The 15,584-nt window shown below is 34.8% G+C and overlaps 2 protein-coding genes across 4 annotated transcripts in view; one reads left to right on the top strand and one right to left on the bottom strand.

Annotated features, from left to right (window-relative positions):
* LOC148955234 (neurobeachin-like protein 1) overlaps positions 1-8,815 on the top strand; it is a 227,589-nt gene extending 218,774 nt beyond the window's left edge. The window contains exon 32 of the mRNA XM_089101080.1: positions 8,384-8,815. Coding sequence (XP_088957206.1) covers positions 8,384-8,391 — 8 coding nt within the window. The 3' untranslated portion in view covers positions 8,392-8,815. The remainder of the gene's footprint in view (positions 1-8,383) is intronic.
* Positions 5,755-15,584, bottom strand: part of LOC148955232 (uncharacterized) — a 24,100-nt gene continuing 14,270 nt past the window's right edge. For all 3 annotated transcript variants that reach the window (XM_089101094.1, XM_089101103.1, XM_089101099.1), the window contains exon 2: positions 5,755-7,108. In XM_089101094.1, the coding sequence (XP_088957220.1) occupies positions 6,329-7,081 (753 nt within the window). In that variant the 5' untranslated portion in view covers positions 7,082-7,108 and the 3' untranslated portion in view covers positions 5,755-6,328. The remainder of the gene's footprint in view (positions 7,109-15,584) is intronic.

The following is a 15,584-nucleotide window of genomic DNA, read 5'->3' as shown; positions in this document are numbered from 1 at the left end:
CCACGTGTTCTCCCTAGGGAGGCTATGCCCATATAAGGAGCCCTGTCACGAGTTATAGGGTCATTTCTACTAACTCCCTATGCCCCCCCACCTCTGTATACCATCTTGATAGGTTACCGTCTCCGCTTTAAATAAAAAAAAAATAGCTATTTCGCATCCCTACTTTCAATAAAAAAAATCAAGGTACTATCACTTATAATATAATAACTCCCTATGCCCCCCCCCCTATTCTTGATACCATCTTGATAGGATACCGTCTCTGCTTTGAATAAAAAAAATAATTAGCTTATTGGCATCCCTGCTTTCAAAAAAAAATCAAGGTATTATCATTTAAATATGATAGTTCCCTACCCCCCCCCCCTCTGGATACCACCTTAATAGTATGCCGTCTCTGCTTTAAATGAAAAAAAATTAACTTTTTGGCATCCCTGCTTTCAATAAAAAAAAATTCGAGATATTATCATTTAAATGTAATACCTCCCTCCCCCCTCCCCCCTCTGGATACCACCTTGATAGGATACCGTGTCAGCTTTACCTTAAAAAAAAAATTTACTTAACAATTAACTAGGGCACTATATTGTTCAAACAAACACGAGAAATAATGTTAAACTTGAAAAAAAAAATTGAGGGTATGAGTAAAGGGGTACAAAGACAACAATAAAAATGTCGAAATTATTCCGATATACCTCAAACTGTCGGAAAACTGAGTCATAGATTCGCCGTTGCATTCAATAAGATTCAAAGAATCTAATTAAAAGGGAGCACACACAAAAGTCAAATTATGCCAGTAGCCTATGAGAAATCGCAAAATACCCAAGACAATGAACAAGTTCGAATGGGGGGCCCTGGGTCTATCAAGATATTTCAATGGTTTCCCAGGAAGTTTGATAGTATGTTCTTCCGTCTCCGCTTTAATTGTAAAGAATAAATAAATATCTTTTTGGCATCCCTGCTTTCAATAAAAAAATGAGTTATTATCATTTAAAAAATGATAGCCCCCTATCCTCCCCCTTATAGGCAATAATGTTCAATTTTTTATGAATTAAATTTTTGGGGTAACTTCCGTTTCAATCTTTAATTCCTCAACTTTTTACATAGCTTAGTCCATAGCTAAATTTTGTCTCAATTGGTTTTTTTTTTGGGGGGGGGGTAAATATTTTCAGAAAGAAGATTGTATTTTCTTTAATCTATCAGGCGCTCAACAATTGAATATTAAAAATTAAGAAAATCTTATCTATAAACAGCAAAAGAAAAAAGAAATTCTGTAAACTTACAATTCAGCTGTAGAAACGATCTTTCTGCTACCAATTTCAATATCCAACTGTAGTGAATGTAGTGAAATAGTGAATACGTTCTATAATTCTATTCAATTTGAAAATAAAATTATTGACCACGAATGATGTAAGGAATTGCAAGTGGGAAACTGGATTCGAAATAATTTAAACTCATTTCATAAAGACGATACTTTTTTTGTCAACATATGAAGAACTTTGTATATTGCAATATTTGCAATGCAATTGCATATTTCATCTGTCTGGTTTTTATGCAAAGTAACAAAAGAGACGAAAATTAACGAACCAGAGAGTAGTGAAGAATTATGGTATGCCAAGTAATATTTGGCAGGGAAAGTCACTGGTGATGAATCGCTAGGGGTGGCACCGTGATAGCGTGATTTTTGGGGATTCGGGGAACCAAATTTGTTTGGGGGGTGACGCATAGATTTTCGGGGAAATACCCGAAAATTCGAGAATAGTGCAAGCCTTGCTTGATTTCTAATCAGGAAAATCGAAATACTAATCCACACGAGAAGGAAAAGCTCCGACTTTGCGGTTGACGCAATAAAGAATTGCCGCAAAATTGATTTAAAGTCGACCGAACGCCGCCACCTTTGCCGGCGGCGTTGCGACACTTCGGCGGTGGTTGACCGGGCCTCTCGTCGGCGGCGTTGGGTCGATCCCCCGGTGCGGCTCCGGGGTCTAATATATATATATATATATATATATATATATATATATATATATATATATATATATATATATATATATATATATATATATATATATATATATATATATATATATATATATATATATATAAATATATATGTGTGTGTGTGTGTGGACGTGCAATTTTGAAATAACGTTTGATCTTCAGTTACGTCTGAAATTTCTTCTTTGTTTTCATAACGTCAAGTAATGGCTGGTGTATATATCATGTCTAGGACTACCTATATAATTTACTGTTAGCGTATCCTGACGGAGTATGTAGGAATCGCATCATGATTGGTTTGAGTGTGAATGAATATATATGAATGTTTCATTTTCTATTTTTGCATAGTCAACCGTTAACTGATCTAATAAGTCTTTAAAATGAAGTAGATAATTTATTGTGTCTTTTTTGATAATGAGATAACAAGGAGATAAATTCATCAGGGAAATCTTTATCTGTAATACTTTGAAGTATAGAAATTGTGTCCGTTTTTATATGGAATTCTACCAGATTCAATCGTAAGAGAGACGGCTGAGCAATTTTAGCAACAGGTGTTAACTGGAGACTCATCATAAAATCCTAACGTGGAGATGAAACATCCTAATTCGGTTCTGACCCTTCCCTATGTTTATCTTATCCACACTAAGCCAAAAAGAAGAATTAAGAAGTTTATTGCGTTCTTGCTCTGAAGTACCTGTAGTTTTTTATGCAACCACGGTTTACATCATCAAGTTTATTGTATTTGAGTCATTGGTGAGATAGGAAGTAAAACAGTGACAGGAACTAAAAATAGTACGAGACTCGGTGGCTAAACTTGCATATTTTTTTGCAGTGTCACCTTTCCAGCCATGTCATTTTATTTAGTGTAATGTTGGGTTCTTGAGACTGATATTAAACGCATTTCCTTTTTTGAACTAGTTTTTAGTTCTATATAACCCTCGTACTGGACTAATAAAATTTGGAAGCACCATTAGAAACTGCCGTTTAGTGACATTTAATCAACTATTGAAAAACACTTAATCATAAACTCTGATTGAAGCCTCATTCTCCTTCTTGCAACTATCAAACAGTTCGTGGTAAGGAACTGTAAGTAAGGAGCGACCCAGCTCAATAGTGACCGAAACTCTAAAAAATCAGAGTTCTAATACCAATAGATACATCAAAATAATCAGGTTATTACGGTGATTTCAAATATATAAGTTTCAATAAGTTTAGTCTTACCCATTGACGGCTACGAGCCTGAGAAAATTTGCCTAATTTTCGAAAAAAGGATGAATCAATCCCTAAAAGTCATAGAATCTTAATGAAAATCATACTATCACATTCAGCGTATCAGGAAACCCTACTGTAGAGGTGTCAAGCTTGTATCTGCAAAATATGGAATTTTGTATTTTTTGCCAAAAGAAAGATCACGGATTCGTGTTTTTTTTGTTGTTTTTTTCAATGGCGATCGTATCGACCCATTGGTCCTAGAATATCGTGAGAAGGCTCATTCTAACAGAAATTAAAAGTTCTAGTGCCCTTTTTAAGTGACCAAAAAGATTGGAGGGCAACTAGGCTCCCTTATACGCCCCTTTTTTGCCCAAAATTGTCCGATCAAAATTTTGAGATAGCTATCTTGTTCATCATAGTTGAAAAGTCCAATAACTATGCCTTTGGACATAACATGACCCCCCCCCCACACAGCCCCAGGGAAAAGGTCTTAAAGTTATAAAATTTGCCCATTGTTTGCGCATAGTATTTGTTATTGGGAAGCATGTATACGTTTTAGGGTGGGGGGAGGACACATTTTTTGCTGAGGGTTTTTCCATGGGGATGGAAGTTTCCAGGAGGTGAACTTGTCAGTAGAAATTATACACTGGGGGAATTTGCAAGAATTCCTATAAAAAATTCCTTTTATATGTCTTGCTTTTTCTATGTCGTCCTGGGTAAATTTTCACCGGGATTGAATTGTCTAGAGGATATTTCCATGTGTGGAGTGTATTTCCATGGAGGTGGGGCCAGATTTCCGGGAATTATTAAAAAAAGATCAGAAATTAAATTTTTTTAAATGAGTTTTTTTCAACTGAAAGTAAGGGGCATCATTAATACTTAAAACGAACAGAAATTAGTATGTATATGAGGCTGGTTGCCCCTTCCTCAACGCCTTACTCCTTACGCTACAGTTTGAATTTTGTCCCAGTTGTTTAAGAATTGAGGCATTGTTAAGACCGTCCACTGTTTGAGCCCACAACAACCTTAATTATTTGAATTTTTACATTTTCCTATTCTATTCCTTTTACTCTTTGCCTACATGTTCATTCATCCAGGATAGTTCCCATCATCTTTGACAAAATCTACCTACCGAAAATGCTTACTTATATTTTCAGTTTAAAAGGAGGTCGTGGTTATCTTTCAAAGGGTAGTCTTTTTTGCAGCGTAGTTAACCATGCCCTTTAATCAAATTCCTTTTCCTAGTTGGAGTGTTCTCAGAGGCGGATACAGAGTTAATGCTTGGGGGGCACCGATAAAAATTTGGCTTCCCCATCAGTATTGTTCGCCTATTTCGACCCTGTAATTAGTGCGGTTTTCGACCTTCTGGGGGAGCACTTGCCCCTAAAACACCTCTGGGGCCCAGCCCCTAATATACTATAATTGTTGTCTGAAGAATATAAGTAATATCTCCTATCGGATAACCCTTAGTGTCAATACAGCTTAAATTCTGGCAATAAAATCAGCTATATATTTAAATGAAACTTTTAGCCTATAAAAACACGATACATCTCTTGATTGTCATCATTTTTTCTCAATAGGAATTCGGCAGCCTTGTGATTATATGCTATATATTGTACGCTGGATATGAATAATAGTGATGATTCGAGAACAAATTATACACACAAATTATTAAAAACAGAAAAAACACGGGCTTCAGTATCAGAGGTACAGTTGGAAGGTAGAAATAAAGCTACTTAGTAGTATCTATATAAATGCCTATAAAAATATCTTGCATAGCCTATGAGATGAACCCAGACCCCCCTTGTCTTCTAAATTATTAAGAAATTACCTGAAGCTGGCTGGTCAGAAATTAAGCATCAGGAGTATCATGTACCCTTCCACTTTATAAAGAATTTTGGTTGTTTTTGTGTCTTACAATTTTTTTTTACTATTTAAATGTGTTTTAAACCGCTATAAAAGCTGGTCACTGATGAAGGGAGTTTCTCCGCTTGTGGCTTTTAGCCCTTCTTAAAAATAGTGAGTCGAACCTACGAGCAATAACTTAGTGAAAGAGTTCTAACGTTTTAAAATATTATCTTTTTCGTTACTTGTATGATAAAGCCCTATCGCTCAAATTGTTCATTCATTGACGCATTATAGAACTGTTTTTTTTTTTTCGTTAGTTTCTTTCAGCTTAACGTGAGACATGACAAAGAGAAGTGACAGAATAGATGGAAAATATATAGTTTGGGCTGTATATTTGCACATTAGGGGAGAGAGGGGTAAAGTATTTGGACACTTTGAAGTTAGAAAGCAATTCTTACTACATAATATGCAGAATAATTGTACCTAACACATTAGGCACGCAGACCCGCTATATGTTACCCCCCCCCCTAATGTGCAAATATATAGCCGAAATTTGTTTCAAAAGTATTATATTTTTATTTTACTTTGGCATATTTCATTAGGATTGAGCGTCAGAGAAACATATTAGAAGAATATTAGTTAGTGCGTATATCATGCAAGTACCTCTTTTTCCACTAACTACGTATGAAATAGGAGAGTCATATGTAATTGAACAATTTCTGGTTAATTTGATTTTAAAGAGACACTTGACAGACAAAGGAAAAAAATAACCTATAAAAAAAATTTTACCAAACAAAAAACATCTCAATCTGTATATAAAACATTAATTGATGCGTAAAACCACTTGATTTGAAAAATAACCATACATCGCAACCTCTATGCTTAAATTGGTTAGTTAGCCATTATCAATTTCGTCGTTCTCTTTTAAGCAATGCTAAATAATACATTTTTATCAGCATAATAAGTAGCTTGAGAAACTCCACTAGATGGCTCTCTTGGTTAAGTCTTCCAACATAATAAATGACCCTAGATGTTGTTCAGAAGCTTTGTTTGTGCCTATAGGGTGACTTTGTTGTCCTCATTGCTATAGTGATAAATGAGTTTGTTTCTTTGAAATGTCGGGTGTCAATTTGTACCTTTTCCAGAATTTTTGCCGGCAACTTTTTATTAATCAACATCCATGTTTTTGCTTACCAGAAACAACATGTCATCAGTTGTTAGCAAAAGAGGCGATTTTTGGAAATGCCGTAAATAACAGCTCCCTGGTGTACACTGCTCACTATTTTTCTGCTTTACTTGTATCGGAGTATTGGACAAAAAGTTGGAAGACCATTTTGCAAGTTGATGCTAAAATAACCATGATGACTGCTGCAAGCACAACAGCTTTAATTATTTGAAACTCATGAATTTTTTGCATTTCTCTTTTCCACTCGCCTTGCTCTTTTTCGACATGGCCTAGTGCTTCAGAACAATTTCCTTCAATCTCAAAGTCTACTGGTCCGAAATACTCACTTATATTTTCAAACTTAAAATGAGATCTCAGTAAACCTTCAATGGGAAGATCACCATATATGTGGAAAAGCACATCTGCATAGTTGTAATTAATTGAGTCAATTAAATTTGAATAAGTAACATTACACTCTTCATATGAATTATCTCCAGGATTTTGTGATATTGTACTTACGATATTGAATGTCACGTCAGTGCTATTTTCAGCATCTTCGTTGGTGAAGAGACTACTATTAAAATTAGGTTCTGTAATGTTGTAAAATGATTCATTAAAGTTGGTTTTCCACACATCAAAAAGCGATGTTGAAGAATTATCCCAGGTCTGGACAGAAACAATAGAACTATTCTCAGTACTGGCGTTAATCCAATCCTCTGTCTTTTCTGTCACCTGGTGACACTTCCCGGATGAAAAAGTATTAGAAATATGACACAAGATGATGAGAAAGGCTTGGGCCGTTGAGTTTAGATTTTGGAAATCAGAACTGACAAGAGAAGACTCTGTTGTAGGCTCTAAGTTTGGCATTTTTAAATTGAAGATTCACATCCCAAACTACAAAGAAAAAAGCGTGTTGATTAAAAATATACATACAGATGAATTTGTGTTGCTCGCAAACTTAACGCATATTAATTGTGAATAGATATTAGATATTTATTGCTACAAAAGCTTCTTTGGGTCAGGGCAAAGAAAAAACACATAAAACTCGAACACAAAATAATAATAATGACACAAGCAGTATTAATAACTTACAACCTAACTAGTTTTAAGCTACACGCAGTCTATCAAAATAAAATTTTCTTTATGTCCCATACCCATTCTGACAAATTTAACCAGCCTGTTAAAATCATCAAAACTTTAACTTTTTAAAATTTTCTCAGGGCAATTAACCCCTCCAAAAAGCGTTGAAAACACCTCCCTTATATATTAGAATATATTCTAAAATGTAAGATTATTTCCTGTAAACATTAGAAACTAATCCAGCTGGAATTTAGATTGTTTTGTACCATTTTTAAATTGTTTTGTACTGTTCTTCAAACAATTTAAACATGGAAATATGGAACCTTATTTTTGTTTTTTTCGTGCTTCTTTTAAGACCAGAAGCTCATCATTAATACCATGCTAGTCAAACTGTTTAAGCTAATAAAAGGAATTGAAAAGTGACTCATCCATAATGACCAATGCTCTAAAACCCAGGCTTTATGCTGATCCCAACTATGTAGCCTAGCATTAGTAAGGTGGCAGTACTAATTTGTTACTATCTTGTTTAAGTTTTGAGAGTGGCTAAAAAAAAGTGAATGTTTTCAATGCTGGATCTGTGGAAATATTTAGTATATAGATTTAAGGTAGTTCAATCCCACTTAATATTGTGATTTATGGCTTGGCGAAAGGAATTTTACTCTTTGAGCGTCCTAGTTTGACAAATTTGAATTATTTGTCAGGAAATGCTGCCTTTTCTGTGTTATGGGCATCCTTTATGCCACTATCGAACTAAGAATTTCTTCTAGATTATTCCTCATTTTAACGGGATTCAATTCCTTAAATGAGCATCCTATCTCGTCAATGATAAACTTTTTTAGTTTGTGTGGCCAAAGTATTTAGAATTGACTAGGCGGTCTTGCCGTAACTTCTAGAGCTTGTATAAGAAACCTGAATAAACGACAGAAAATTAAAAACCAGTGCCTGCTTTAGTGGCAATCTTAGAAAGACCGTTTAACTTCTCCCTTTTTGTGCTGTAGATGGAGGTATTCAGATTTAATGAAATTTACAACATAAGAAAGTGTTAATTTTCTTTTTTCTATTGAACGGAGCAGAATTTTCTTTTTACAGTTCAATAAAGGACAGTTCCTAAAAACAGTCTATCATACGATACCTGCTTGGAAATTAATAAAAATCAGCTCAAAGAAAATGTCATTTCAGTAATTTGGTAACTCTGGGAGTTCTCCGTTGTACCATCCGCCTCGATTGAAGACCTTGCCGACGCAGGATGCATATTATTTAGGCTGTATGTACATTGAATAGACAGCGCTTTAATTAATAATTAGTAAGAGATTATGTGTTTTTGTGTTTTTTTAAGTAGCAGCTCGTTAGCTCATCTAACTGTTGGCATATTTAAGATTCCCTATCAATTTTTCAAAAAAATCCTTTGGGAATTCCCTGTGGTGTTGTAAAAATTCGTTAATGAGCCCTTTGTCTTTAAGACGGTCAGCCGAAGCTTAGATCCTCAAAATGATTTTTAAAATATCGACCCTCCCCCCCTAAGTGTATATTTTTTACGCTGACTTATTTCAGTTTTGAGAGTTTGGCTCAATAGCACTGAAAATTTCCAAAAGCGGATTTTTGCAGATACTTAAAATAGGTGTTTTAAATTGTTTAATCTTACTTATTATTCCTTACTTTGGGCTTGGTAAAACGAATTTTTTCCTTTGATTGAAGAATTTCGTATAAATTTGAAATATTTCCCAAATACGCTCCTTTTTCTGTGAAATAGCCAGCTTCATATTCGTACGCGTAGGCTCTTTAAACGCTTGAATAAACTGCTAACGTCTGTCCAGCCCTTGAGCCGGATTGCCAGATCTAAATCGTCGCGTTAATGTCAAATCAAACAGGTAAAAAGCCAAACAAATCAGTAAGCCGTAGAATGAAAGTAATTAATACTTATTCTCATACCATATTAAACAATCGGCAATTTTCTAGGTCAGTATCGACCTAAGGATGAACTGCTACTAGTTCTCTTTTGCCGTACCTCTTATTAATCATCAATTACAAAGAAAAAAAAATGAGAATGCTACATAAAAATAAAACAATAATTGAACACAATTCAAAATATTATGAAAAATTAAATATCTATGCATTACCTAAAGAAGTTATCTTTGGTCCCTAGAAGTTCCAAATAAGACTTGTATCATTAGTATCGGGGTTAAAGAAAAAATGAGTGAATAGTAGGAAATAATTCCCAATGAACAAAAATAAACGCAACCATCTCCTAGCTATTCTGAATAACAAGACTTAGAACGATAAATCTCCATATATTTCTCGTTTTCATCGCTAAATAATATATTTATCGTCAATTTTGCAGACTGGGGCAAGGTTGCTTCCAGACTGTATCCAGAAAAGGTTTTAAATCTCAAGGATAATTCATATCCAGCTAATAAATCCATTAACGAAATACTGGCTCAGGGCTCCTAGGTCTCAGAGAGAAATATTTTCCATCGATGCCGTTTTTTAAGAAAAGTATATGGGGTAGATTACCGTGATAGCTATGCTTGATAATGGGTATAAAGTCCCGTTGGTCCAATTTCTTGTGGAGAGCGTGAAGGAGCACTGTCGTTTTTATACTCTCAGGAAGTGCAATGAGGGGTTTATTAACGAAGTGAATTCAGCCAAATTGGTGTATTATTATTATTATTTCCAGATGTAATGTAAGCGAGAACGGTTAAGTGGCTTGGGCATGACCTCAGGACGTATAAAGACTGTATTCGTAAGACAGTCTTTGTACATACTTCTCAATGCGCAAAAAAAGCATGAGGCCCACAATTTGGCCAGTACGGAGTTTACTGGCGTCCGTTCAAGAAAATTAGGGTAGAGGGCAAAATGTACTTTTCAATATCTTGGGGTCAAATATGTTGTTTTTAATTTTATCGATGAAAATACGAAAAACACATTTTTTTTATGAAAATACACCCAAAAAAGTTGTTTTTCAAAATCAAGGGGTGGCTCAAAAAAATCTAGGGGAACACAGGTACCTCTGACTCCCATCCCCCAATTGACGCCATTGATGAGGCTATAATAAAATACAAAAAAGAATCCATGGAGTTTTCTTGAAGTCAACTAATTTGCCCAGGGTGAGATTAAGAGAAATACCCGAAACTTGTGTTCATGGAAGGTGACCAACTGGTATGGACATTGATTTGAGCTGATGGACATAGGTAAGAAACAAGATAAAACTAAATGATTGAATGTGTAAAGCTCAAATGACCATTACCAGATCTAATGTCATTCTGGTTCTAGGCGTTTACTCCCCCCCCCCCGTGGATTCTATTCACCGTCATTGTATAGCCTGAATCTTTACTAAACGTGACAAAAACAAAATGATATGTCACCATAAATATATTTCAGAGTGTCAATTAAGAAACAGATATACGAGTTGGACATAATATTGCAACATATATAATATTGTCATTGAGTATGATGACAATATTGATGCAGCGAAACTTTTTACCTCAAATGCGTGCATTTTCAATTACTATCCCCTTCATCAGACTCCCATTAAGCCCCAATCCGCACAGCTCAACATCCACACAACTTACCAGTCCAAATTTTAGATGATTTCTACGTTGCAGAGAAGTCCGAATTTTCGGTTTTTGAACTTTACTAATTTACGCGTCTGATTTTGACCCTCTTTGGGTAGACATTGATGTATAGTGGCGCAAAATTGCAGAAAATGTTGCTTTGCTGCGGCGTGATCCCTTATGTTACTTAAAAAGGACAATAGGCGTAACGATCTCCTTTCAAATAAGCCCTCTCCCAGCATTCTACAACTACTGGTGCAATACAATCACCTCTGGGGGAAAAGAAGCAAAATAAAGAGACGCGTCAGTTCGAAATAAGCCAAAATAAACAAATTGGTGCATTAGATGGAAAATACAGGGGGAATGAAGTTGCTGGCACAAGTATACAAAAGATTGACTTTCCTTAAGCATGGTGGGGGAGGCTGCAATTCTCCGGCACAGCGTTTCCGACCAAAAGGATTCCAATGGTCTAATTTTTTATTTCGGTCCAACTCTATTTTTGAGCGGTTTCAGTTTCTTCTTCGGAATTTCCATAAATTTGTTTTCGTAATAAACTTTTACTATTAAACTATCATAAAACTATCAACAGTTACCGTTCCCGAACCAGCATCAAACGGCAATTTTTTCACTAGACAATTTTTTTTTAAAGCGCTTTTTAACTTTTGGTTATCATTGTGGGGGTTTGTTGATACGATTTTCCCGGAGATAAAGTATGATATATGATATTCTTTTATATTTATTGTTTGTGTGATGGTATTAGTGGTGTCGGTGGCCAAGTTTTCTTTTTGTTTTTTTCTTTTCGTTTTTGTTTCTTTTTGTTTTCTCTACCTCCCCCACGGACAAGCTTTGATTTTAAGGGAAGTACAAATAATTTTTTATTTATATGATTTGTCAATAAATCCTACTTTCTCTCATTGACCGTGGTTCACTCTTCGCTAGATTGCAGCTTTCGCTGCAACCATGATCAAAAACCTCGAAACAATGCTGAAACACTACCTAAGTCCTTTAGTCTACGGTGGTCTTATTCTTGGTCTAAAACCCGATAAGAAAAGTTTTTAATGATTCTGTGGGATTCTGACAAAGAAAAAAAGTCTCTTTCTAAGTTCACGAAATCTTGAATATTTATGAAAATGAATCTCTGCTTCCCCAACGTGGACCATCATCATCTAAGTCTTCAGATTAGAACCAAAGATGAGCTGGGTCTTAGCGCTAGTATAATATTTGAGAATGCCCGTTGTGACGCTAAGGAAAGTCTGCTAGAATTCCGGAAACAACTTGGACTGTATTTTTCAATTCTTAGTGCTATTGAAGGACCATCCGCTGTTGGTGAGAAAATATTTTCAATATTTCGCCTAATAAATAGGAAACAAAAAAGTCGAATAAACAATGAATCTGTATGGAGTTCGCAGTATGCGAATTCATGATTTCACTTATCTGTGCTAAGGAATTTTATTTTTTGCTCGACTGAAAAGGAAAATGTGTAATGATAGTAAAATATTGGATTCCTTTCAGTTCAATATTAAAAAAAATATGTTAGTGAACACAAAACCGAGGATTTTTTTTTCAGAGAAATGCTTAACTTCTTTTTATCTAAAACCCTTTTGTAACGCGTTTACCTTAGGTGTCTCAAACAAATATATTCTATAAAGATAAATAACAATCATGCGTTTTTTCTAGTCCCCAGTTACAAGAAAAATATTTATAGTTTATATGCTCTAGAAAGCAAAGTTTTCTTCTGTGACTCCTAACTGTGAATTGTTCTTTAAAAATTACGTTTTAAAAAGTTTCCCTAAACCGTCAAATTTGGAATGATCGTCGAAAAAAAATTCTTTGCTATTAAAAAAGAATCATAAAAAGTACTTTACTAAGTACTTTAATTTGAAAACTACTTTACTGCTTTACAATGGAAAATGTTTTGAATCGTTCTGACTCAGACTCATTATAGCAAAATCCAAGACTGAAGGCGATGGGGAGCGCCAGCTTTGAAGCTCCCTCCCCTAAAATTGCCAAAATATTAAATATGCACTTTTTGGTTGTGAAATTGCTAAAAGTGGTTCTGGGTTCACTTATGTCCCATTTCCCAAAAAGATTTGAGCCCCTTCGCCCCCACATCAATCAAAAGGATGGCTAAGCTCCTTTCTAGGCCATTTTACGTCCTAGAGCTCCAGGTCATATTTATTATAAGCACATGCACTTTCATATTTTACATACAAGGTATAAAGTTGAAAAATTCTGAACATGGAAGACAATATACATCATATTTAGAAGGATATAATTGTCAAACCATGTTTCTATCTATTGATTTTTTAGTATTTTTGCACAACTGCTGCAACTGGCTTAACCTGTGTGTTGTGTTTAGATCTTGAACATATTTGTTGATTGCAGAATATGAAATAGATTATAAATTGAAAGCCTACTCCTTAGCTTGGCAATAATTCATACGGAAAAGGCAAATGAAGTTATGGTTTCTTTTCAAATGGATGTCTAATTTCAAAGTTGTAATTTCAATAAATGTTTTTAAATGGTCCATTAAAATTGCTTAGGTTTAACGACAGTAAAAGATAGTTAAGTTTGAATATTTCTTTTCATTTAATTGAAAAAATACCAATCTAAAGACAGAGCGATATCGTCATTCCATTTAAACGTAAGAAATAGCAAGATTTTATTTCTTAACCGTGATGTAACACAGTGGATTGATGCTCTGCTTGGCAATACGGGGCCCAGGATTCGATCCCCGCCGCATCAAGTCTGGGCGACAAACTTGCTACTTGTCTTTGTAAAAAAAAAACAAAAAAAACAGCAACTGTAACGCCCATTCGACGCCCTATGCGCCAGCAATGGCTCTGGAAGATTTTTATCCTTTTTATCTTTTATTTCTTGCCACCAGGGTTTATTCACGGACGAAATAAGAGGAATAGATCAGATAATTTACTGATACTTCTAAAACTTCTAGCATGGATATTTTAAGGGGAGGGATTCTCCAGTTCTTGATTTAACCAGCTTAGTCCTATTATTCGGCTGCTAATTATTTCCACACAGAATTAAAGTGTAAGAGATTCTAAGAAAGAGAAATGTCTTAGTGATTGATAATGGTGATAAGTCAATGGTGAAAATAGTGGAGCCAGGCTAGATTGATGGTTCAGCACAAAGATTCACATGTTTTGCTGGGTAAATCATAACAAAATGAATACTAATGAGTGATTTTGTTTTTAATATCCCTAACTTAGGGAGAGGTCTAGAGATCCAGGAATTTTCTAATAGCTATATGACTGAAACAGAATTACCCTGTATCTGAGGTGCACAATAGTGTACGACTGAAGCCTGAACGCATGGTAAAATGAAAAAAAAAGTTTTTTTTTTATTGTTGATGGATTTTGATTTCTGTTTTGATTTCGTTTGAAGAATTCTAACTAAATGCAACAACTACAGTTTTACAATACAATACTTTAATATATTCTTCAGTAAAAGTAATGGTGTTTCAATCAAAACTATTCCCTTTGAAAAAGATACATATTCAAGAATTTAGACCATATGGTGTGCTATTTAAACCATATAAGTGAAAAAGATACCTTTTTGTATTATACTTTTTTAGAATACAGGAAAAAAAATAAAATAAAAAGGGAGGTGCTCTAGCAATGGGAAGAACCCATATAAAGTTACCTAATCCTATGTTATCTATGCTATCCATTGCAGTTACCCATGTTGGGACACTAGTTCGAACATTGACGATGGATATCACGTTTTTCGGAGCCATCTCATCCAAGGAATGCACAATCCCTATACTACACCGTCAAAAGCTTTACCTGGCAAATCCCTTGAATTTTTTTTGTCAAATAAAAAAAAACTCAAATCAAACCGCCCCCTGCCTCCGATCTACTGTAATGTAGGAGTTTAGGGTTGAAAGTTGGATTGATATCATCATTTAGTTAACAATGTCAAGTTGACCACTATGTGGATCATTTCGATCAAATTCGCTCAAAAGCTAAAGAACAGGAAGATTGCTAAACAGCGATACACAACACTGAGGCGATACAAAGATGCCAAAGATAGTAACACGTATTATAGAGGGTTGTTAAATTTAACCTACTGACCAACATTTTCTACTCAAGTCTTAACATCCCATATTCTTTTAACAAATAAGGCGCTTTTGATTTAGGCAAACGTTCAAAGTAAATCCATCGACTTCGGTACTTTATAAAGACTGAAAACGATGGATCCTTCCCTCGATTCATCAAAGGAAAACTCTTCAAAGAAGCCATTATTTTGTGTGGCAAGTTCAACATCCACCATGAAATTTGGCTGCATTATATTGTTTATTGTAAGGTGGGAACAGAAAGGTACAGCCTATTCACCTACTCTCGTGTAGACTTGAAGAATGTTTTGACTTCTGCACCTAGGTATCCCCAAATACATTATACCATCTTATTCCATTCTTCTATTGCTAATCATTTCGAGTTGAGTTCTATGGTTTTAGTGAGTGATAAGGTAACCTGTGGATATCTTTGGATTTCCCAACTGATCAAGCATGAAAGAGTTATCCGATAATAGATAGAAAGATCGTGTATTTCAAAAGCCCATGAGCCATATACATAGTATTAATTAAAAAAAAAACTTTCCGAAAAATAAGTTTTTCAAAGAAAAGTAAAGGCCATTTTAAACTTAAGCTCAGCACATACAAGTATATTTTAAAATTCAATCTCAAAACGAACAGAAATTAAATCAACAATCATAGCAAAAAC

Source organism: Artemia sp. Qi Xiang Cuo, chromosome 2 (genome assembly GCF_049724085.1).
Source record: "Artemia sp. Qi Xiang Cuo chromosome 2, ASM4972408v1, whole genome shotgun sequence".
In the NCBI taxonomy this organism is placed as follows: Eukaryota; Metazoa; Arthropoda; class Branchiopoda; order Anostraca; family Artemiidae; genus Artemia; species Artemia sp. Qi Xiang Cuo.
This window is presented reverse-complemented; position numbering and strand designations above follow the sequence as displayed.